This window comes from Notolabrus celidotus, chromosome 4 (genome assembly GCF_009762535.1).
Source record: "Notolabrus celidotus isolate fNotCel1 chromosome 4, fNotCel1.pri, whole genome shotgun sequence".
NCBI classification, from domain to species: Eukaryota; Metazoa; Chordata; class Actinopteri; order Labriformes; family Labridae; genus Notolabrus; species Notolabrus celidotus.
In genome coordinates this window covers 6,375,020-6,397,741 of record NC_048275.1, presented here as the reverse complement: position 1 = coordinate 6,397,741, position 22,722 = coordinate 6,375,020, and the positions used below count along the sequence as shown (strand labels likewise).

The window sequence follows — 22,722 nt, the reverse complement described above, 5'->3', positions numbered from 1 at the left end:
TATTCTTACTTGAATTTGTTCTTACACTACGAACAAATTTATAACTTCCTCAGACCATGCGAACCCACAAATTATGACGACCAACTTTCTCAGAAAATGTGAACACATACTCTTTTAACTGAATGCATGACATATTTCAGCTACTTTCAGTAAAAGAAAAAAGCCAGATGACTGTCATATAGCCATCTGGTAAAAAGAAAGGCAGAAAACTCAAGTATGCTGATTGCAGGTTGTGGGCATGCGCCTGTTTAATTGGAATTATTCTGATTCAATAATATACACACGGTGGTGAGAACAAAATTGGCTGGTACACACGTGTCATGAATCCGATGGTGATTTTGCATAAGCACTTATTTTATGTGCCGAGTAAGAACATTTCTACGCATTTATTAGTGAATGAGGCCCATTGAATGGGGAAGCCGGTAATGCTAAAGGGGGCGGAGCTAACTTCCTACTACAACGGATAGCTGAGAGACAGTTTTTCACAACTCAGCAGATAATCCTCCTCACTTTCTGTCCTCACAGTGAGCTCCTGTTTATTCCTGATCCCATATAAACCAAGCGTGCCGGACACGGCCCTGGTGGTGAAGCTTTCAGCAGTGTGTCTGCCCCCTGGTGGCTGGCTGCAGTATAGGTCAAAATATCCGTCTCCCCCATTCATTTGAATGGAGGAGCAGTCAAACTTTAAAAAATAAATACACGTGGTACGAATGTTTCTCCCCTCCGTATGCTGTGGTGATATGTAGTTAGTATTTGACTGTTTTGTGTTCAAGGCCTCTTTTTCCTGAAAAGTTTCTTTTTCGTTAGTTATTAGAGTTTAAAAAACGGGGTTTTACTTCCTGTTTCCTTTGATTCACAGCCGCCGTAGAGTGAAACTTTAAAGGACACACAGCGTCTTGTGACGTTACGCTGTAGAGCGGAGCTTGTTACAGTGGCTTCACAGGCTCTGGCTGCACAATGGCGGCGCCCAGGAGAGGGATTTTTTGGCTTCAGAACCGTACAACGAGAAGAGGCGGAGCAACACTGTCCATTTTTATTTACAGTCTATGATATAAACCGGTAGAGTCACAGAATTCAGGGAAGCTGCACAGAGATAGAATCAAAGTGTCCCATATATTCCAGATGAGTGAATCTCCGCTGGTCCATACGTCACACCTCACGTAACCGGGTGATCTGCACGTTGATTGGTTATCGAGGCCTGATGGATTCCCTGGAGTTCAGATATCTCAACTGTCACAAATCATTTGCGGTATTCGCGGGAATCGCACCATTCCCGTCGCCCAATTTGCGCCGCCAGACCACTACTCGCGTCTCCACATTGACTTTACATGTAATTCGCGTTTGGTGTGAACACCCCATTAGACTTTGAACTAATGTTTTTACCACAGTGTCAACAGGCTGCCTTAACCAGGAAGTACCGCTGAAGAGAGAAGAAACATAAGGAGAACAGAGACGGGCATGATGTCAGAGTCCTTAGCTTCTTTAAGTCACGCTTCAAGGCTTTCACTTTCCGTTGACACAGTTTGAAATGCTGTCAGACGCAGGTCGGCCATGAAGCGGCTTCGTCAGGTTTAGCTTGTAAGTCGTGCTGAAACAAAGTCTCACAGGAAACAGTAAAATAAAAGTATCTGATAGAAATCAGAGGTCCTGCTCTCAGCGTCTGTTTCTCTCTGCAGAGGTCTGACAGAAACTCCTGGTACCAGCAGGACCAGACAGCTGCTCCTTCCTCCAGCAGTCATAAATATAATCCTTCCCCTGTCTGGATGTCTGTGTGTGTGTGTGTGTGTGTGTGTGTGTGTGTGTATGTGTGTGTGTGTGTGTCGCCTGGAGGAGAAAGAGCAGTCCTGTCAGTCAGCGGTCTCTGGGGGGGGAGGCTGAGGGACTGTAGGACAGATCGTGTCTGTCTGTCTCTCAGTCTTGTTACCGGGCCATCAGCGGAGCAGCACGCCCACACCCGGCCTCCGTCAGCCGGCCGGCCGAGCGGCTGCCACCAATTAACCTCCAGGCGAGGAGTTCATACCGACGGGCAACAGGAGCCTGACATCACAGAGACCTGAGGCAGCCTGAGACGTTTAGTCTGAACGTACAGAAACGTGACGAGCCGCCTGTTTGTGATGAAACGTGTTTGTGACGGATGAGGCCGACTGACGTTTTAGAGAAATATTTGATTGTATAGCTCTGAAACCCCACGGAGAGTGATTTATGTGCATGTGTGTGAGTGTGTGTGTGAGTGTGTGTGAGTGTGTGTGTCTCCCCACTTCAGAAGAGACAAATAACAATGGCTCGGCTCACTGGCTGCGTCCCTACGATGGCAGAATTCAGAGGCAGCAGCGCTGAGTGGTGAATTGGCGAGGGCAGGGGGGCTGGGCCGAGCGATTTTTCTATTGTCTGTGTGCCAAATGAAGGTTAGCGAGCGGCTGAGAGGCGTGCGTTGGCAGGGTGCAGAGGTTGGCAGCCTTTTCAGGCAGGAGATGGGCTGGAAAACAAGTGGCATTCAATATTTCAGCACACACACACACACACACAGAGAGGGAGAGAGAGGAGGGAACAGAGGGGAAGATTAAACAGTATTGTCTGGGTGCTGCTGCCTCTCCGTTTGTTTATGCATGATGGAAAACGAGCAATTTCTCAAATCTTGCTTCCCTGCAGGGAGGCTCTCTCTAGGTGAAAATATTGCATATATTATCCAGGCTGATATACGAGGTTATATTTTTACTTTTTATCATTCCCAGTCAGTCAGAGGGAAAGTAAAAGTGTTTGTGACGGAGGAACTCCTCCTGGGTTGGAAGTACACACAGACGGGGAGAGCAGGGACATTTCTCCCTCACAGATATTTGCTGCATCCTGTCAGCTTCAGTTTGTTTCCACACAAAATCATTTCTGGAAGCAAGGTTGTTATAGACAAGGAAAAAACAGGCCGATAATGTTTACTGTAGTGCATTAGTGTATTAGTGCTCTCTGCTGTCGAACAAACGGCAAACTCAGGAGCTGAGAAGTGAAGCAGATGTGGACTGCAGTTCCTCCAGTGTCCACTAGAGTGTGTCTCCTGCAGTGAGTCAGTCCCCATAGAGCCCCATGTTAAAATGTTACAGCAGAAATAAACATGTTTACAGCCTGGTACAAAAACAGTTTGGGTCTCTATAGCTTATTTCTCTCTTCATGACAACTGTACAGCTTGATTCTGATTGGCTGAAACCCCATAACAATAGAAACAAACACCAGGTCTTGTTCTGGGGTTTCAGCCAATCAGAATCAAAGATGATCAGGCATTGGTTGAATTAAGTGACTCCAGACTTTAAAACTGTGGTGGATGACCAGATTCATGACGTCATGGTGTCTACGGTTTGGGACCATCTTAAAGGACGACTTTATCAAAATCACTGGATTTAGTTCCTAAAATAAAATGTCCCCTGGACCAGAATTATTGGTTTGTTATCTAAAAGGTCAGAGAGAGAAAAAGAGCAACAGACACGAAGATTTGAAAGGTCAGAGGTCTCTGTCGGTGTTTCACTTCAAGAAAAAGGAAAACTCAATTTATGAAAAGCCAAAAGAGCTTCTCATAACTTTCTCATAAAGAGATATACGTCGACACCGTCACAGCAGAGACTTGTAGACGAATAACACATCCAGGCTGTTATTCCTCTCTCAGCTGCAGCTCTTTGAATGAAGGTCAGGATTAACAGGAGGATGCTCACTCTCAATGCAATCTACCTTTACTTGAGAGGAGCACATTTTTTTGCAATTAAAAAAAATCACACACAGAAACATCAGAAACACTGCTGGGTGCACGCCAGACCAGTAGTGACATAACTCTATGATGAAGAATACCCCGCACCTTCGCAGAAAGCAGATCTTCAACAGAGCAGCGAGTACGAACAAAACAGAGGGCTGTGGAAAGGCCTGCTGTAAAACCTTTAACTTTGTCTGTTAATAAACTCAGTAGAGTCTGCAGAACGAACACCGCTCAGCAGGTCCTTATTATTGTCCTCCAACTCCTGAATTCAACTCCAAACATAATATGCGTGAAAGGATGAGTCTGTGATATCACTGCTTCAGAGGATCTACGAATCCTTCATGTACGCAGGGTAGGGTTAGGGTAAGACCCAAAGGATAAGGGTTCGACCATAAGGTTTAGGATTAGGCCAAAATGGTTATGGTTGGGTAAGGGTAAGGGTTGGCTTAGGGTTAGGGTTAGGGTAACAACCAAAGGGTAAGGGATAGGCCTAAAGGGTTAGGGATAGGCCTAGAGGGTAAGGCCCAAAGGGTAAGGGATAGGCCTAGAGGGTTAGGGTTAGGCCCACACGGTTAGGGTTAGTCCCAAAGGGTTAGGGTTAAGCCTGAAGGGTTAGGGTTAGGCCCAAAGGGTTAGGGTTAGGCCTAGATGGTTAGGGTTAGGCCTAAAGGGTTAGGGTTAGGCCCAAAGGGTAAGGGATAGGCCTAAAGGGTTAGGGTTAGGCCTAGAGGGTTAGGGTTAGGCCCACATGGTTAGGGTTAGGCCCAAATGGTTAGGGTAAGACCAAAAGGGCTAGGGTTAGTCCAAAAGGGTTAGGGTTAAGCCTGAAGGGTTAGGGTTAGGCCCAAATGGTTAGGGTAAGACCCAAAGGGTTAGGGTTAGGCCTAGAGGGTTAGGGTTGGGCCCAAATGGTTAAGTTAGGGTAACACCCAAAGGCATAGGGTTAGGCCTAAAGGGTTAGGGTTAGGCCTAGAGGGTTAGGCCCAAAGGGTAAGGGATAGGGCTAAAGGGTTAGGGTTAGGCCTAGAGGGTTAGGGTTAGGCCCACATGGTTAGGGTTAGGCCCAAATGGTTAAGTTAGGGTAACACCCAAAGGCATAGGGTTATGCACAAACGATTAGTGTTGGGGTAAGACCCAAAGATTTAGGGTTAGACTCAAAGGGTTCGGGTAAAACCCAAAGAGTTAGGGTTAGGCCCAAAAACACGTCAACGTGTAAATTACGGTCCAAACGCAGCAACAGTTCCCCGTTTCAGACTGTAGATGTTTGTTTGAACAGTCCACAGTGTGTCTATGTACAGGCTTTGAGTCCCTCTTTAGCCTGAGGGAGTCTAATCTGCATGCAGAGTGTGATCTTGTCGCAGGTCAGTGTGTCAGGTTTAGTCTCATGTAGAGTTTGGTAATACATCATGTTATATATTGGTAATAATAACACACCGGTCTGTTCTCTCTGTAGCTGTGGCTGTCCCGGTCTGGAGCGGATCTGGGAGGCCGACCTGGAGGCGTGTCACCTGTTCCTGCGAGGCCTCCAGCTGCGGACCCCGAGCTGCAGCGGGGCGGAGGACCTCGAGGACCTCTCTACAACGGCTCATCCTCCGACCCAGCCGAGCACCAAAGAAGAAGAAGACTGCGCCATGCTGACGGCGCTGGGTGGGCGCTGGTGTCCCGAGGCGAACTTACAGAACTCAGAGTTCACCAAGGTATCACACACACACACACACCCACACACACACAGTGCATTATTCATGTACGCAGCTATACATTCATACTGCATGTTAGAGTAACTCAAAGATTCCTCTGAGACTTTCTATCTCACACTTTTCTGCCTCTAAAGGTCAGAGAGGAGCCGTTCTCACATTCACACCAGTTTCCTTTTTTTAAATCCCCGCGGTGTAAATGTGACCTCCAGCAAAGTGTGCTCGCTCAGCTGACCGGAGAGAACGTTTCAGTTTGTACATTCAGCTGAGTCTGTCAGAGAGGCTGTCAGCCACAGCGAGATGAGCTGAAGTCTATTAGTGTTTAGCCCGGAGGTATTTCCAAACGAGGAGAGCGTGGGTGTGAGGAGAGTGTGGGCGTGAGGGAGGCAACCGCGTGGAAATATTTTGGCTTCCTTGTAGAGTTTCATTTTAGAGAGTGTAGATGTAAGAGTCTGTTTCTGCACCATTACATGTGTTTAGTGTGTGTGCATCTGTGTGTGTGTGTGTGTGCTGGTCTATCCCACAGTGAGTGGAGGTCCGTTGCCTCAGGGCAGAGTCCGACTCTCTCTCTCTCCTCACACTTCCCTCCGCCCACGTCGTCTGACAGACTCGTCTGAGAGCTGAACAAAGCCGACACAGCAGAGTAGAAACACATTCACAGACCATGTTTCACACTTTGTTATTTTTCCTCCTGAATTCTGAATCAAACCTTTTTTTACTGGACTCTGGTCTCCATTGTGCTGTTTACTGGACTCTGGTCTCTGTGGTTCTGTTTACTGGTCCCCCTTTCTCCTTGGTGCTGTTGGCAGACTCTCCCATGCATGTCTGATATCACAGAGCTGTTTATGTTCAGATGTAATTCCCCTCCTGTTGCACGCTCTGTACGTTCTCTGGCAGCCTCCCTCTCTGTGCGAACACAAACACACAGATCTGACTGATGTCTGCTTCCCTGCTTTGCCTGACTGCGTTTAACAAACTTGCATGGATCTATTTTCTGCTTTCCCCCTTTGTTTCTCTCTGCTTCTCTTCCTCCTCCTAAAGCTCGGCCCCTCCTAACAAGAACTAAAAGGTGAGACCGCCGACTGTTCCTCTCTTTTTGTCTTCACCCTATGCTCTCTGTTTCTCTGTTTTCTGGATGTTAGAAACCCTGGAGCTCTGAGCAGGAGATGGTTCACTGAGTTCACCCTCCAGTTTATCGAACAGAAGCACAGTATGTTAGAGAGTCAGTCTAAATCAGGGGATGTAACTGAACCTCATGATACGGCTGATATAAGTAAACATAGGGGAGGACTTAAATTGAGATGAAAACTGAATTCAGCACTCTTTTTCTGTGACGTCATCACGTCTCCTATTGGTTTTGGTTTGTTTTAGTAAAGCAGCCTCCGCCTCAATCTGAGTTTGGTATTTTTTGACACAGCTGGGTGATAAATATTAAATATTACATGATGTTAATTTAAAGATCACAGTGAGTCCATCTCTGTAAGCTTCTTTATAATCTGATCTCCAGCACGTCATCAGGAGTTATGGATGGTCAGTTTACTGCAGAGCGACAGGTTCAGACATAATAATTATGAATCTGTTGATCCCTTCTTCCTGTAACTCTGAGCTCTTATATATTTACCCTGCAGCTACAGACAGTATGTTCTCCTCCCATAGATGCAGTAATTACTTCCTTCCTGAGCTAAGAAGCTACGATTATACACTTTAAACGCTAACAAAGGAAACCTGCTCACAGACGAGCCGGTTCATCTATTTTCTGCTTGTCAGTTTGGTGATGAATAATTATAACCTCTTCTCATTACTGCTGCACACAAACAGAACACAGCAGACATAATTGTACTCTCCATAATTCATGAGCAGGTTTGTGACTGTGTGGCCTCACAAACTGTTTCCCTTTGTTTCAGAAACTGGAGGAGTTTTTGTTCTGCATGGAGGAGAATCAGCCCGAGGTAACGCTCGCTCCGTGTTATCCAATGTTTGCAGTGTAATTAAAGTGTTAGTTACATCGACGCCGGATCACTGGGACACACAGGATCCATTATCTGACCTTAAACATGACCTCTGTGGCCTCTGAGCATCTGATCAATACTGATCTACATGAGAGGATGCTGATTGTCTGTTAGCACACAGAGTTCTGCTGAGCACGGCGCCTCCTTCAGACCTTCCTGCTTTACATTCATGTTTAAGTCGAGGTCAGGCTTCACCGTCTGTCCGTCTGTGACCATTAATTCATCTAGGCTGGTTTTTGGCATGGACCTGGCAACCCTGTGACACATCTCAGTCGTTGGACAGAAAAATCAAACGTGTAAGACTTTCTGTCAGGAGGTCAGGAGGCGTCCCAGATGTGGCCTTTTGTGTTGTCCACTGTGGGTTGTCAGGTCTTGATTATTGATCAGTCTCTCTGCTGGATCTCGTCTGTAATCACTTTTAGAACGTGTCGTCTGACCTCGGCATTACACTCAGTCACACCTGAGAGACAAACATTAAAAGGCAACTATGCTCGTCTTATGGAGAGTTTAAGGCAGGGGCGTCAACAGATTTCAGTTCAGGGTCAATTTACAGCCCAATTTGATCTCAAGTGGGCCGGACCAGTAAAATCAAAACATAATAACCTATAGAGAAGGACAACTCCAAATGTTTCCCTTTGTTTTAGTGCAAAAAAGTACATTGTGAAAATGTTCACATTTAATGAACTATCTTTCTACAAAAACAGCTGTTATATTTTTCACCATGATGAGTCTCATAGTGGGACCTGTGACATATGCACATGTATGGTAAGCATGTGCACGATATGTGGCTCCTGTTTGGAAAAAGGTGGATCCACCGCTCCTGCTGTTACAAGTGTACATATACGAAAACTTTAGAAGGTCTATGAATTTCCACCGGATTATCAAAACTGCAAATATTCTCCCAGAGCGCCGTTCAGATGCGCTTCATTGGCACTATGATTGTATGCGAAGCCCAGAGGACAAATCTGAAATAGCAATTACTTTTATTGAAAAATTTCAGTTAATGTCTTCTCTGTCATTTTATCACTTTGCAAAGTCGTTCCGTGGACCAGATTGGAACCTCTGGCGGGCCGGTTTTGGCCCGTGGACAGCATGTTTGACACCCCTGGTTTAAGGTTTCTACGTTAGCCTCACTGAAGGCGCTCGCAGCAGTCCTACTTCCTGCCTGTACCTGTTTGTGTTAGCTCGTTAGCTTGTCAGCTCGTAGGCTCTGTATGTGAGCATGACGACTGAAAATGGAGACTTTAACTCTCACTGGCTTTCTTACAGCGTGACAGCTAACATGACGTTAGGTCGCAGATCCTGTCAGTAAGATGAGCTGGTCATGAATGGATGAATCAGTACTGAACTTTGGGACTTTGGGAACAGGGATGTTTTTCTGTTGGTTAAAACTAGGGTTGCAAAGGGATGGGAAGTTAAGCTGGGGAATTTTGGAAATATTCCAAATTGGAAACTTTCCATGGGAATTATGAGAATTGAGGATAATTTAATGGAAAGGTATCATATCCAAGCATAAATATTTGTTTTGTTATAAGCAGACATTCATCCAAAATGTTAAATGAAAGAGCCCCTCTCCCTCCATTCAACATGCAAACAAAAAAGCATCTTCCCTCAAGCTTCTCAAGCCTAGCCTCTGCAGGATTCTAGAAATCATGTGTGCATGTGATGGAGGAATGCACAGTGCATGTAGGGGGCGTGGTCTCCCTGCAGTAAGCAGTGTGCTATGTGCATGTGATTGAGGAATAGCATAGATATTCAACTGTACTTGCATGAAATCTGGTTGTTTTAGTCAGGATTATGCTCAAATATATTTTCCCCAACTATATTTAAGTTCCCTATTAAGAGCCAACCTTCAATTTAGTCAATTCCTGGTTTATTCCCATGAATTCCCATGGAAAGTTTCCAACTTTGAAAATTCCCAGAATTTTGCAACCCTAGTTAAAACAGAAAAGCCTTGATAACGGTGGTGATTGACATACATGCAGATGGATCAGTGCGAGCGCGGTGCATTGTTTTGTTCCTTTAGTTGGAGAAAACCGAGACATATACGCGTTCTAAAGACGTCAGGACTCATAGCTTAAAGACGGGGCAGTCGCGGTCAAACCAGACGATGGTCACCCTAACTAATGAGGAAGGAAATTAAATATCAGACCTGAAATATTCGACTTTGAATGATTGAAAACCTGAAGTACAGTCAGGATGAAGTCTGCCGTCTCCCTGAGGTGAATCATAAGTCTTCTGTTAGCTGGTATCAGTATCTTTGTCTTGATAATGTTGTGATAGCGCCGCGGTCGTCTCACAGAGCGTCTGACCCTCTTTCTCCTTCATTAATGACTTTAAGTAAATGATTTCCACTTAGCTGCTGCCGAGCTGCTGCCCTGCCGACACAATGGAGATTGATTAGTCTGTGTGTGTGTGTGTGTGTGGGTGAGCGTGTAAGTGTGTGTGAGCATTTAAGTGTGTGTGTGTGTTTTAGTGCCGCTCTTTTCTCCGTTTAATCTGGACTAATTGTTCTTTTGTCCTCTCCGTGTCCTGACGTTCCCTCTCCACATTGACCCAAAGTGAAAAACGAGAACGGAGACAGCGTTCGATGAAAACGTTGATTCATGGATCGGATTCATTAAGGAGATGTTTTTAAAGGGGATGTTGTGAAATGAACGCCTCAGAGAAAGGAGTGGGACTAAATAACAGACAGACAGAGCTATAGATCGTACCTTATATAGGCACACCTTTTCTGTAACGCTTCTTTAAAGTGCACAGACTCTCCTCCTTTGCTTTCCTTCTTGTTCGTTGCTTTTTAATCAACATGTCTCAGTTTATGTTTTTATCTTCGCCTCTGTTCGATAATTATGTTTTGTTTGTTACTTTAATTTAAATGAACTTTATCTCTTAGCACATAAACATAATTACGTGCAGTTAATTTGCTCTTGGAAGTCCATCAGAGAGTCACTGCCAATTAAACATCACAGAAATACCTCCAGGTGTTTCATCAGGCCCTGATGGCGGTGGAGGAGAGAGGTGCATTTTGGGACAGAAGTGTAAAGCAACAGCTCTCATAGATTTAATTTGCATTTGAATTCCACTTCACACTTGTGTTAGTGGTGAAATTATGCTCTCTTCAAAGCGTGTGGAGTAAAGACTCTCGATCTGCCGAGTGTTTCTGGGTTCTATTGTTCCTCGCTGACACGCAGAGCGCTCACTTCCTGTTTCAACAAAACGTTTATTTAAAAACCATAAAATTCTGTTGCTCCTGTTTCTGGTTTCTCTGTAATCACTATCACCTTTCTCTTACTCCCCTCTATCCCTCTTTCAAGACCCAACTCAGTCGAGGCATGATGGCTGTCTAACATGAGTCTGGTCCTGCTGGAGGTTTCTGACTGTTAAAGGAAGTTTGTCCTCACCGCTGTAACTAGCTAAATACTGCGAGGTGCAATGCTCATGGTGGATTAAGGTGGGGTAAGACTGAGTCTTACCCTGTCTTGGGTTTGGATCTCTATTCATAATTTGACATAGAGTGGTCTAGACCTCCTATGTTTGTAAAAGCGTCTTGAGATAACGTTTGTTGTGATTTGGCGCTATACAAATAAAGATTGATTGATTGATTGATTGACTGATTGATTGATTGATTGATTGATTGATTGATTGATTGATTGATTGATTGATTGATTGATAATGCAGCACGGAGTTAGCAATGTTTTATTTCTCAGCTGTAGAACTGTGGGACTATTTCTAAACCCCCAGTTTTCAAAATAAAATACCTTGGACAAGTACCAGTCCACGGTCCGGTGGTTAGAGATCCCTTATCAAACACGACATCACAGAGTCTCTGGTAGGCTGACTTTGGCTACCACTATCAGAGCTAGCGCCAGCAGCATTAAGTCCTCCTTCAGGTCCTCATTGCTCTGGTGGAGTGGTTATATGTCAGTTTAACCAGACACAGCCTACATACAACTTTATCTCCATTTACTAGATCAACATAGTGACAAACCACACCGTTCTACCAGATGACATCATCACCTGTGCTCCTTTACATCCAGGTAGTAGAGCTGCAGAGCGTTATGTCCATAGACTGTATAAAATATGGACGTAGTATCCGTGATGTCACCCATCTCTATCTGAAGCGCTGTTTTGAGGCCAATCGGCGGCGGCAGCCATATTGCTGCTGTAGAGCGATTGTGACGTAAAGAGGCGGGCTTTGAGCCTCCTAGCCAACAGCTACAGAGTTCCTGCCTGTCAATCAAGTCAGCTGTGCCTCTCATTGGAAGACTTGTAATCTCAATATCTTCAAAAATGCCGCGTTAGAAAAAAATTCACCCCCCCCGTACAGTGTGTGCCGATCGAGAAATGAGCTATCCAGACTACACTCGTCTTTTGTATCAGGCTGTAAACATGTTTATTTCTGCTGTAAAGATCGGCTTCTTTGAATTGGTGTGTATGTGGTTTCCGGTATTTCCAGGAGCCAGCCTCAAGTGGATCCTCAATGAACTGCAGTTTTTAGCACTTCCGCATTGGACTCATATTTTAAGACCGGAGGTTGCTGCTTGGTTTAACCAGACACAGCCTACATACAACTTCATCTCCATTTACTAGATCAACATACTGACAAACCACACCCTGCTACCAGATGACATCATCACCTGTGCTCCTTTACATCCAGGTAGTAGAGCTGCAGAGCGTTATGCCAGCAGACATTAACCAGCTACAGCTCCAGCCAGTGGAGGGAGGCTGAACTACAGCGAAGGACACAACATGTGACCGACACTACAGACCTGCAGTGATACAAATATTAATATCTCTTGTAACTCTGGAGTAGAGAAGTGAGGGTGACGTTTAATCGTTGAGTTGACCGTCACACACACACCTCCTCATGTGCCTCCTGCTCTGTTTTCTGCTCCGATCGGCACGAGGACTCAACATGTTGAAACACGTCTGAGATCCTGTTAGACAAACTGACGTGTTGATGGATTTCATGTTGGTGGTGTTTGAAAAGGCAGAGGTGGCAGAGATGTGTGTTTGTTGTTCTTCTTCTGAATGGATGTGACATTTTTAAAAAAAGGTTTTGTGTAAAAGTGTCGGTAATTATTTTAAACAGTGAGCGCTGCTTTCTGTCCTGTGGGTGTATTGACTTTTAGACCGGAGGCTGTAAAGCACAGAATCAATCAGCTACACAAACATGCAGCTCTTATCTGCTCAAGAAGCTCCTCAAACAAACACACAAACAAACCAACAGCTCAGAGGATCTTAAAGTCTGCAGCGGGGGGCCGAAACACAATGTTTAAATCTTTAAACGGCCTTCCAGTCTTTCTTAATTCATTAATTGCATTAGGGAGAAGTTGAACGCTTCATGGCGCCTCAGGCCTTTTTGTTGTTGTACATTTCTTTCTGTTACATCATCCAGAGGAGGAGGAGGAGGAGGAGGAGGAGGAGGAGGAGGAGGAGTGTTATTAAGGACAGAGACAGGCGACAGTACTCTGCACTGATTGTTCTGACACCTCGGAGCTGCAGGGAGTCGATATTTTCTACCTGCAGCCATGACTCAGATTAGGCTCTGTGTTGTTTTGATAAGAACATGGTGTGTGTGTGTGTGTGTGTGTGAGTGTGTGTGTGTGTTTTTTGGAGTGTGTGCATGTGTGTGTTTCTTTGGAGTGTGTGGTTTTTGTTCTCCTTGCTTGATAAGTGTGAAGAAACTAGGACACGATGTCTGCAAAGGGGGCCTGTTCTAATTATGGCCTCTGCCCCACTAGACCCTGCTCCTTCATCAACCCAACATCACACGCCCTCGCACACACACACACACACACACACACACACACACTCACACACACACACACACACACACACAGCCTCGCTCACACACTGTCCTAACACCGTCCTCGCACACACACACGCCCTCCCTTTCACTGGTTCCTCTCCTGGAAACTTTCACCCATTGAAGCGGTGTCAGAGATTTAATGTGAACACGCTTTAATGAGTCCTGGGGAACTGAAACTGAAGCGCTCGTTGTTAAGCTCTGACTCATGGTGCGAGTTATTACATTTTTAAAAGAGAAAGAAAAACACTCCTGAGGAGAAGTGTTGGAGGAAAGTTTTGGCACTTGTGCTCTCCTCATGCTCATTCATTAATCATCGCAGCTCAAGTCGACCTCGAAATGACTGAAATAAGATTCACCTGCTGCTCCGTGGTGACCGAACCAATCTGCAGTGTGCTGTTAGATAAAGCACATACTGACCCTGTATTTAATATACAAATCTGAATATAGAATACAAGTCTAAACCATAATGACCTCATTACTCTGAAGGCAGGCTGTTCTTACAGAATCAACTTGGAGGTCTGGACTTTACCCTTAACCTGTTTCGACAGAGGCAGTTTCAGGGCCGGTTTGGAGCCGGTGCTCAATTGAGAACTGGTTTTTCGTGTTTTGACTGTGAGTGAACCGGCTCCCGGACAGGAAAACCGGTTCCAGAGCGGCTCCAAGGACAAAATAAACAAAGAGCATAAGTAGAGCTGTGCGTATCGATGGTGGGGCAAAAATAAACTGGGAGTCAGCATTGGTGCAAGCTTGCTGTTGGAGGTTTTAACACCAACTCCACACTCAGATACCCCTTTTTCGACAGAGGAAGTTCTAGGGTCAGGAAAACCAGTTCCAGAGCGGCTCCAGCTCTTTGCTGGTCTAGAACAGGGAACCGCTTACTCCACGGGCAAGGGTTGCCGTGATCAAAAACACAAACCGAACGTGTTTCCGCCATTGTCCTGCAGCGAAAAATTAAAAGAGACTAATGGATTCCAAGGCGAAGCCGTGGTCGGCCGAGGAGACAAGCTGCCGTTGTCCACCATTGTTGTTGTTGTGAGGGAAATCTGACGTCATGGCGTGCCTCTTCCACGGGTTCGAGCGGGCGGAAAAACAAACGGGTGCCGCGCTGATTCGCGAGTTCATCCAGCTCCGAACCAGCGCGAGCAACAGTCCGGAAATACAGTCCAGCTCGCGTTGGTCAAAAAGAAGAGGTACCTGGGGTTTCTAGTCTCTGTCTGTAGTCTGAGTAGTATCCACCAATCAGGTGTCAGTAGGAAAAACAGTCTGTATGGAGAGCAACAGCAGGTGTTCTAGAATTCTGACATCACAGACAGAATTCTAGAATTCTGTCTTTGATGTCAGAATTCTGAGAACAAATGGAACATCCCGTGAAGAAGGTCAGAGCTAAAAAAAAAAAACATCAGTGTCTCTAATCCTCTTTCATAGACCTCCATTAAACAAACAAACATTGTAGACGTAGTTTTCTTCTCCTCTTGAGGACAGACCTGACAAAGCTTGACTTTTTACTTTTGACTAATCTGCATCATGATGTTGTTATTTCAGCAAACTGAAGACCTGTTAATTACAAGAACATCACAAGAACATCAGTTCCTGTTTCAGGTTCATACCGCTGAAGGAAGCCAGAGTGAAGCCTCTGTGGAACTGTTTACAGTGAAACTGAGACTCAACACTAACAGATTTCAGTTTCAAATTACTGTTTGAGGCTAATATAGGCGCAGAAGGATAAATGTTGATCCAATAAACAGCACAGACAGACACACTCTAGTGGACACTGGAGGAACTGCAGGTTTTGAATTAGCTCCATCTTTCATCCCCAGAGGTTGCAGCTTTGTTTTGTGTGATGACTCAACCTTTAGGGACTTTACATTCAGTCTGAAACCCTCCTCATGCTCCTCTTGTGTTTATTTTTAATAACAGGCTCACAGATTTGAAGCATTGCTGCTCCACTTCTCCACTCTCTTTCCTTCATTTGTCCTCTCTCTTTTCTCTCTCTTTCAGGACGTCTGTGCCGACGCCGAGGCTGCAGACCTGACGGAGCGCTGCGAGCTGATCAGTGACAGACTCGTGACCTTGGAAGATGAATTGCAGACGGCCATACTGAACCAGGATCAGGCCCTCACCCATATCCTTTCACTGCTCCCTGAACGAGCATACATCATAGACCTGATCTACCTCTGTCTCTGTTCATCCATCTGAAGGACCTAGATTCTGTAAAGAACACCTGTGGGATCTGTGGGATGTGTGTTTGCTCTCTTTACCTTGGAGGAATAAAGCTCACCCTGTCTGATGTGACATTATGGTTCCATTCAGGCAGAGAGCTGGAGATAAACCGGGATCAGAGGTTTCTCCTGACAGGCAGGACGAGCCTGCTGGAAATGAAATGGTAAAAGTCGGGGTTATTAGAGGCGGCTTCAGCCGGCTGCCGCTCAGAGAGAGATTAAAGTCGGAGGAGGGCAGATAGAGGAATGTGGCTGTAATGATTCTGCTCCTGTCATATCTTAATGTCCACACAGACGCTGACCCTCCCTCCCTTCCTCCCTCCCTCCCTCCCTTCCTCCTCCTCCTCCTCCTCCGTCTGCCCACTTGGAGGAAATTACAATATCCATGATAATGACTCAAATGAAAGAGTCTGATTACAGGTCACAATACATCATTTTCTGCACTAATTAGAAAGCTGATTGGAAATAGATGAGTGTGTTTTTCTCACTGTGGGCGATGGAAAGAAAATCCTTCAGCTCAGAGAGGAACGTTTGTCACCTCACCTGCTGGATTCAGATTTATTTATTTAGTGTGAGATTCATTTATCTCCTCTCTGCAGCGTCTCTGATGGAGATGTTGATTTAGTTTCAGTATCTGTGAATTAAACATGGCGTCCTTCACTCTGAGGAGCAGCCAGACTGTTTGCTCATCTGATCAGCACGCCTCGTCCCCTCGTCTCCTTGCCCCCTCGTCTCCTCGTCCCCTTGTCTCCTCGTCCCCTTGTCTCATTGTTCCCTTGTCGGGTCAGTTAGTCCCCTCGTCCCCTTGTCTCATTGTCCCTTCATCTCCTTGTTCCCTCGTCTGGTCAGTTAGTCCCCTCGTCTCTTCGCCCCCTCATCTCCTTGTCCCCTCGTCTCATTGTCCCCTCGTCAGGTCAGTTAGTCCCCTTGTTGGGGGCAGTTAGTCCCCAACAACCCCTTGTCTCCTTGTCCCCTCGTCTCCTCGTCCCCTGGTCTCCTTGTCCCTTCGACAGGTTAGTTAGTCTCCTCGTCACCTTGTCCCCTCGTAAGTTCGTCCCCTCGTCGGGGTCAGTTAGGCCCCTCGTCCCCTCACCCCTCCGCCAAGTCAGTCAGTACCCTTGTCTCCTCGTCCCCTTGTCGAGTCAGTTCCTCTCCTCGTCCCCTCGTTTCCTTGTCGGGATCAGTTAGTCCCCTCGTCGGGTTCAATTAGTACCCTCGTCCCCTAGTCGGGGTCAGTCCGTCCCCTCGTCTCCTCAGTCCGTTCCATCCTCCCCTTATTCCTTTGTCTCCTCGTTCCCTTGTCTCCTCGTCCCCTCATCCCCTCGCCCCTCCGCCAAGTCAGTCAGTACCCTCGTCTCCTCGTCCCCTTGTTGAGTCAGTTCCTCTCCTCGTCCCCTCCTTTCCTTGTCGGGATCAGTTAGTCCCCTCGTCGGGTTCAATTAGTACCCTCTTCCCCTAGTCGGGGTCAGTCCGTCCCCTCGTCTCCTCAGTCCGTTCCCTCGTCCCCTTATTCCTTTGTCTCCTCGTTCCCTTGTCTCCTCGTCCCCTTGTCTCGTCGTCCCCTTGTCTCCTCGTCGGGGTCACTTCGTCTCCTCGTCCCTTCGTCAAGTCACTTCGTCCCCTCGTCTCCTTGCCACGGTCAGTTCGTCTCCTCGTCGAGTCAATTCGTCTCCTCGTCACGGTCACTTTGTCTCCTCATCTCCAGGTCAGGTTAGTCCGTCCCCTGGCTGTGAGCATGAGAGCAGAGCAGCCTGGCAGTCTCTCTGATCTGCTCCTGGTTCCTGGCTCATTATCCGGCCTTTGTGAAGTCTATCCTTGGTGAAAAAGAGCCGCGGACACTCGAGGACGCCGAGGAGACAGAAATATTGTTGCCTCTCAGAAATCTATCAGAGAGAAGGATGAGGAGGATGCTGCTGTTGCCATAGCGAAGCTACATCAAAACATCTTGTCTCCGAGGGTCTTAATTGAGTCCCTTCTCTCGACAGAAGGAGGCCGCAGCACAGAACAGATCCACAGAATAATGTTCTTCTGTGTTCAGTGTTTTTCAGACTACAGGACTCAGTTCTGCAGAAGTCTGATCAGATTAAAGATCAAAATGAATCCTGAAGAGGACTCAGAGGACTAACTTTTACTGCATCCACAAGAAGAAGAAAACACAAGAGGAAGAAGGTTAAAAAAATACAAGGTCGACACATAGAGGTCTGGAAATAAAAGACCCTAAACGCAGCCTCACTTAAACTAGATAATATTCACATTTCTTTATCACTGTAGGTCTTGATCCTGATTGATCTGGATCAGGTCCATCTCAGGCGATTTTTCTTAAAGGACTCTTTTTTTGTGTTCGTTGTCTGAAGTTGTTTATTGTCTGATTAGCAGCTAGAGAAGTCAGAAAGGAGCTGGAGTTGGAAGTCAAAGAGCAGACCTGACTCAACGCTCATGTCACTTTAAAGATATGAACTCTTCATCGTCTTTGGATGAGGAGGATCAGTTTCAGGTTTGAACCATGAACAGAGTCTTGCCCAGTCAGCTGTCCTTCATAGAGCCCTTGAAAGATGCGACCAATGAAAACTTGAATTCCTCCAAACCTGCACACTCAGACTCTGCAGTTTTATAAAGACTCTGCAACCAGGGATCAGAGGAGACAGGATCACTGCGGGTCAGTCCTTCAGAGAGGACTGGTTCTAGGATCATACCTTGTGGTTTCTATCCACAGTACCATGGTAGCTAACATCTTACGTGTTTTATCATCGCTCAGATAGTCCAGCAGTGACTCTTTCTCTCATGAGTGCTCACATTATGATCCAGACTCAGCTGGTTCAGGCCAAACACCAGGACTGCTTGAGGTCCTGCAACAGCCTCTTCCCAGATTGTTGTTTCAGATGTCCCTCCTGATGTCTGAATCTATAGTTCTCATCAGGTTTCTGAAGCTCATTGTTTCATTTGGACCGCGCTGCGATCAGAGTCGGACCCTCTGCAGTATTCATGGAAGCTCTTAAACAGCCGGTTAATTATGAATGAGGACAATCTGTGTCCATTCAGACTGTAAAACGAGCCATCAGGTCCCATCTGCCGCCAGACCGGCCCTCTGATTTCTCATTTAATCCGGACGCTCAGGCCGTTAATCTGAGTTTCTGAGCAGGTTAAACAATCCCTTTCCCCGCCGCCAGCCTCCGTCCCGTCTCATCCCAGCTTCATGAATAATTCAGCAGGGCGGTCTTTGGTCCCGCTCGGCTCCTCAGACCGGATCAGCTCATGAATAGAGAATCATCGGGTTAAATTGAGTATGACGTGATGATCTGTCGCTGTAATCCATGCGGTGCCTAATTGAAGGATGGATGACTCCATCAGGATGAAGCTGTTTCCATCAGCGTCCACAGGTGTCAGCTCTGAATCTGTCTGATTTCTGTGTTCATGTGTTTGAGTCTGCAGCGTCACATCCTTCCTTAACTCACTCTGCACAGTCTTTAGAGAAGGAGGTCCAGGACGTGAAGGCAGCTCTGCAGACCATGCTCGCTCAGCTCCGAGAGGAGGAAGAGGAAGATGACCTCATGAAGAACGAGACTGAGGAAGAAGAACAGGAAGAGGATGAAGAGGAGGAGGAGGAGGAGGAGGAGGAGGAGGATCAGTACTTCAGTGACAGCTGGGGCATTTGAAACGGACGCTCAAAGGTTCCCTGAGCCTCTCTCTGAGTGTGACCTCGTCTCTGCAGTGCAGCTGACCTCAGATCCATTTAGAGGCTGGCTCGCAGAGCTGCAGGACGAGTCTCTGAGGGTCCACTCAAAGCCTCAGAGGACTAGCTTTTACTGCATCCACAAGAGGAAGAAACTTTATACAAACTTTAACTTTGAGACACTTTAATGCAAACTTCAGAGATCTCACCAGCCCGTGTTTCAGCACACAGAGTGCCTTTAAGAGCGTGATGCATCAAACATGACGTCACACACTGTTGTTAATGTTTTCATTGATTCAACATGCTCATAAATATCAAAATACTATGTTTGAAAATGTTACTTCAATCATGGAAACATTCGGTAAGTCGATGAAAAGGACAAATCAGAAACTTTCTTTTTTTATTTTAATCTTTAGTTTTTTTGTTTTTAAGGATAAAAGTTTAATATTTGAATCCTTCAGTTTGGTTTAAGATACGGTGGCCATGAAGGAAAACTAAACTAACATTTACTGAACCCAAAAACACAGAAACTTTTCACAGACTGTAAAAATGAGAGAAATTTAACTTTTCATTTAATCCCAAAACATTTCACAAAAGTAAACCACTTACAGAATTTAAAATCTTTGTGTTAAATACTTTACATGTCAGGACATAACTTTGTGCATGAACAGTTTTTTATTTTGTGGTTTCGTGAAATGTAAGTTAAGTTTCTAATTTAACAAAAAATGTTTTGTTTTTTTAAGTTATATTTTTGTGGGGAAATTTTGCCTTAATGGATAGGACAGCTGAAGAAAGACAGGAAATGTGGGGAGTAGAGAGAGGGTGAAGACATGTAGTAAATGGTTGACCAGCCAGGAGTCAAACTGGTGACCTCTGCGACAAGGACTATAGCCTCAGTACGTGGGACACTTAGACCGCTAGGCCACCAGCACCCCAATCCAAATTTTTCACAGTCAAATCTGTAAATTAATTCATTTTTCTTTCAAATCTTAAAATTCACACAATTTAAAATATTTTTCCTTTAGTGAAATAATTGTGTTTTCCATAAACAGAGAAGGAAGAATCATTTAAAATACTGTAAAAGCTCTTTTATCTGTTAACCCCGCCCTGCCAGACTTCCATAAGAGAGTTCAGCTCAGTTTAACGTTCAGAGACTCGTGCCGCTCACACGTCTTAGACTGAGGAGTCTGTTTAACCAAAGCAGCACTTCATCAGGTTTATTTACTAAAACTTCACCACAGGCTTCCCTGAACGCATGACGACCTAACGAGGGAGAGAAGACGTTAAAAAGCGCCGCCATGTATCCGGCGTGCTCTGTGCAGGGAATCAGCCGATAGCTTGTTCTGGGTAAAATACCGTAACACGATAATAGGGGTGACCCCAAATAGTCGAATATTGGACGATTGGTTCTAACGAGCCTTAGTCGACTGCCAATCTCATAGTTGAATATCTGCATATGAAACGTGGATCATTCCATTCAAACCATGGGGGTGCTCAATGTCTAATTTTACATTATTTTCCTGTTTCCCGTAAAAATAGTGTCTCATATATCCTATTTTTATATAAATATAGACTTATTTAATGTAATTCTGAGAACAGCTCTTGAAGTGTTAAATCTCCTTAAAGTGGTAATTAAATCTCCCCTGGTAATTAAAGGTGGACTCTCCCATTTAGCAGGAGCTGTGGAGCAGACATACCTCAGCTGGCCTTTAAATATTTCTACGTTCATGGCAGCTCAAAATGTCAGGAAATAAAACTTCAGTTGATCCTAAAAAATAGTGATGAAGATGAGGAGCAGCTTCATGAAGAGGACTGTGAGATCAAGGATTACCGGACCACACAAAAAACTGTACGGGGCCAAAAGAACCAGGAGGGATACCCAAAGCTGTCTGAAGCCTCAAACACAATCCACAGCATCCCATCCACCTCCACACCATCAGAGAGGATATTCTCAAAGACAGGATTTACAGTCAACAAAGACAGGAGTGCACTTCTGCCCGTACACACGATGGTTTTCCTCGCGTACAGTTTGAAAAGACTCAAGCGGACAAAGACGAGATGAAAGACTGTTTTAAAAGGTTCTGTTAAGAGATTTAAAAACCCTTTAGCTGGTTCAGGTTTGATTTTGAACATTATACAAATGTTTAGCCTTAAGTTGGACAGACTACCCTCTGCAGTGCTGCTCTCTGCTGTGCGAACACTTAAAAGATCTCCTGATTCCTTATTCTATAACGGCGCGTTGTTCCATGTTTAACTGATGGTGGCCTTATTTGAGTTTTCTCTCCTTCATCACCTCGCTGTTTTTCCAATACAGATTTAAAAAATCTAAGTTTTATACTTATAATATTCTGCTGTCCCTTTTACTTTAAGCTACGAGTCTCTTAATTGTAAAGGGTTATGTGTAATATTGTCATGCGGTCACCATCATGCAGACTTTGAGTCAATAAGGAAAAACAACAAACATTCCACTATTCGTCGACTATGGGCAAAATCTGATGAATCAGATTCAACTAAGCAAATCCTTAGTCGGGCTCACCCCTACACAATAACACCCCTGTCTCTACGTTGGACGATGGTTAATTAGTTGCAGTAAAATGATAAAATAAGCATTAAAAGTCGTCTCTTTACAGGATTACACCGTAATAAGAAGTCTGAAACCTGAGGCTAAAATAATCCCTGATGCGTCTCCGCCTGTTTGGATTTGAGGACCATCAGATCGTCTCTCTGGTTAAAGTCACATAAAATAAAACGCTTCATTTAACCACTTTAATGTCCCGTACTGAGCTTCTGCAGTGTGTGGTTGTGGTGCTGCAGAATGTGATCTAACTTGAACACTTTATTATTTCTGTGTGGAAAAATGCAATATTATGTTTATGTGTGTTTTAAAATGTTTCACACATGTTGAGTCTCGTGCACGAAGGAAACACTGACGGATGACTAAGAGTCTGTAAGCGAAGTTATTTAATCTGTTTATTTGATGTAAACTCCGGTTTGTTGTCAGACATGTTGTGCTCTTGTTTTCAGTGTTTGAATGATCATCATGTTTTTATATTTATTCTTACAGCAGCTCAGTAATTAAAGCATGTACCGTTAAACGCTGCGTTTCCTTCCTGCGCTGATTTACAGCCGCTCTGCTGATGAGAGCCGGCGCGCTGACATGTCAGAGATATCAATACGGTAATAAAGGTCCTCTAGTGAGCTCTTCAGGGGATACATGTGCTTCTATTGTTATCTCGCCTCTGCAGCGCCGGCGTGGCTAATTGGGAGGCGGCCTCACGGAGGACACGGCAGGGGGAATGGGGATGCAGTTTCCTCGTCTTTGTGTGATTTGGCCGCGTGTTTTCAGAGCAGGAGGGACGTCGAGGGGATCCTGAAAGGCGTGCCTGCAGACCGGCTCAGGGCTGAACTCACCGCTGAGGGCTCGGGGGGTTTTCCCTCTCACATCACAGACGGGCTGCAAAGTGCTCTGCAGGCCAGGAGTCTCCACATCCATCAGCTGCATGTGTTCACAGACAGATGGAGGCTGGCACACACACACACACACACACACACACACACACACACACACACACACACACACACACA

General features: G+C 45.5%; 1 protein-coding gene across 1 annotated transcript in view; it reads left to right on the top strand.

Moving 5' to 3' along the window:
• Positions 1–20,592, top strand: part of LOC117811810 (glutamic acid-rich protein-like) — a 52,399-nt gene extending 31,807 nt beyond the window's left edge. The window contains exons 4-7 of the mRNA XM_034682285.1: positions 5,187–5,430; positions 7,332–7,376; positions 15,247–15,370; positions 18,927–20,592. Coding sequence (XP_034538176.1) covers positions 5,187–5,430; positions 7,332–7,376; positions 15,247–15,370; positions 18,927–19,120 — 607 coding nt within the window. The 3' untranslated portion in view covers positions 19,121–20,592. The remainder of the gene's footprint in view (positions 1–5,186; positions 5,431–7,331; positions 7,377–15,246; positions 15,371–18,926) is intronic.
• Positions 20,593–22,722: the final 2,130 nt, after the last annotated feature.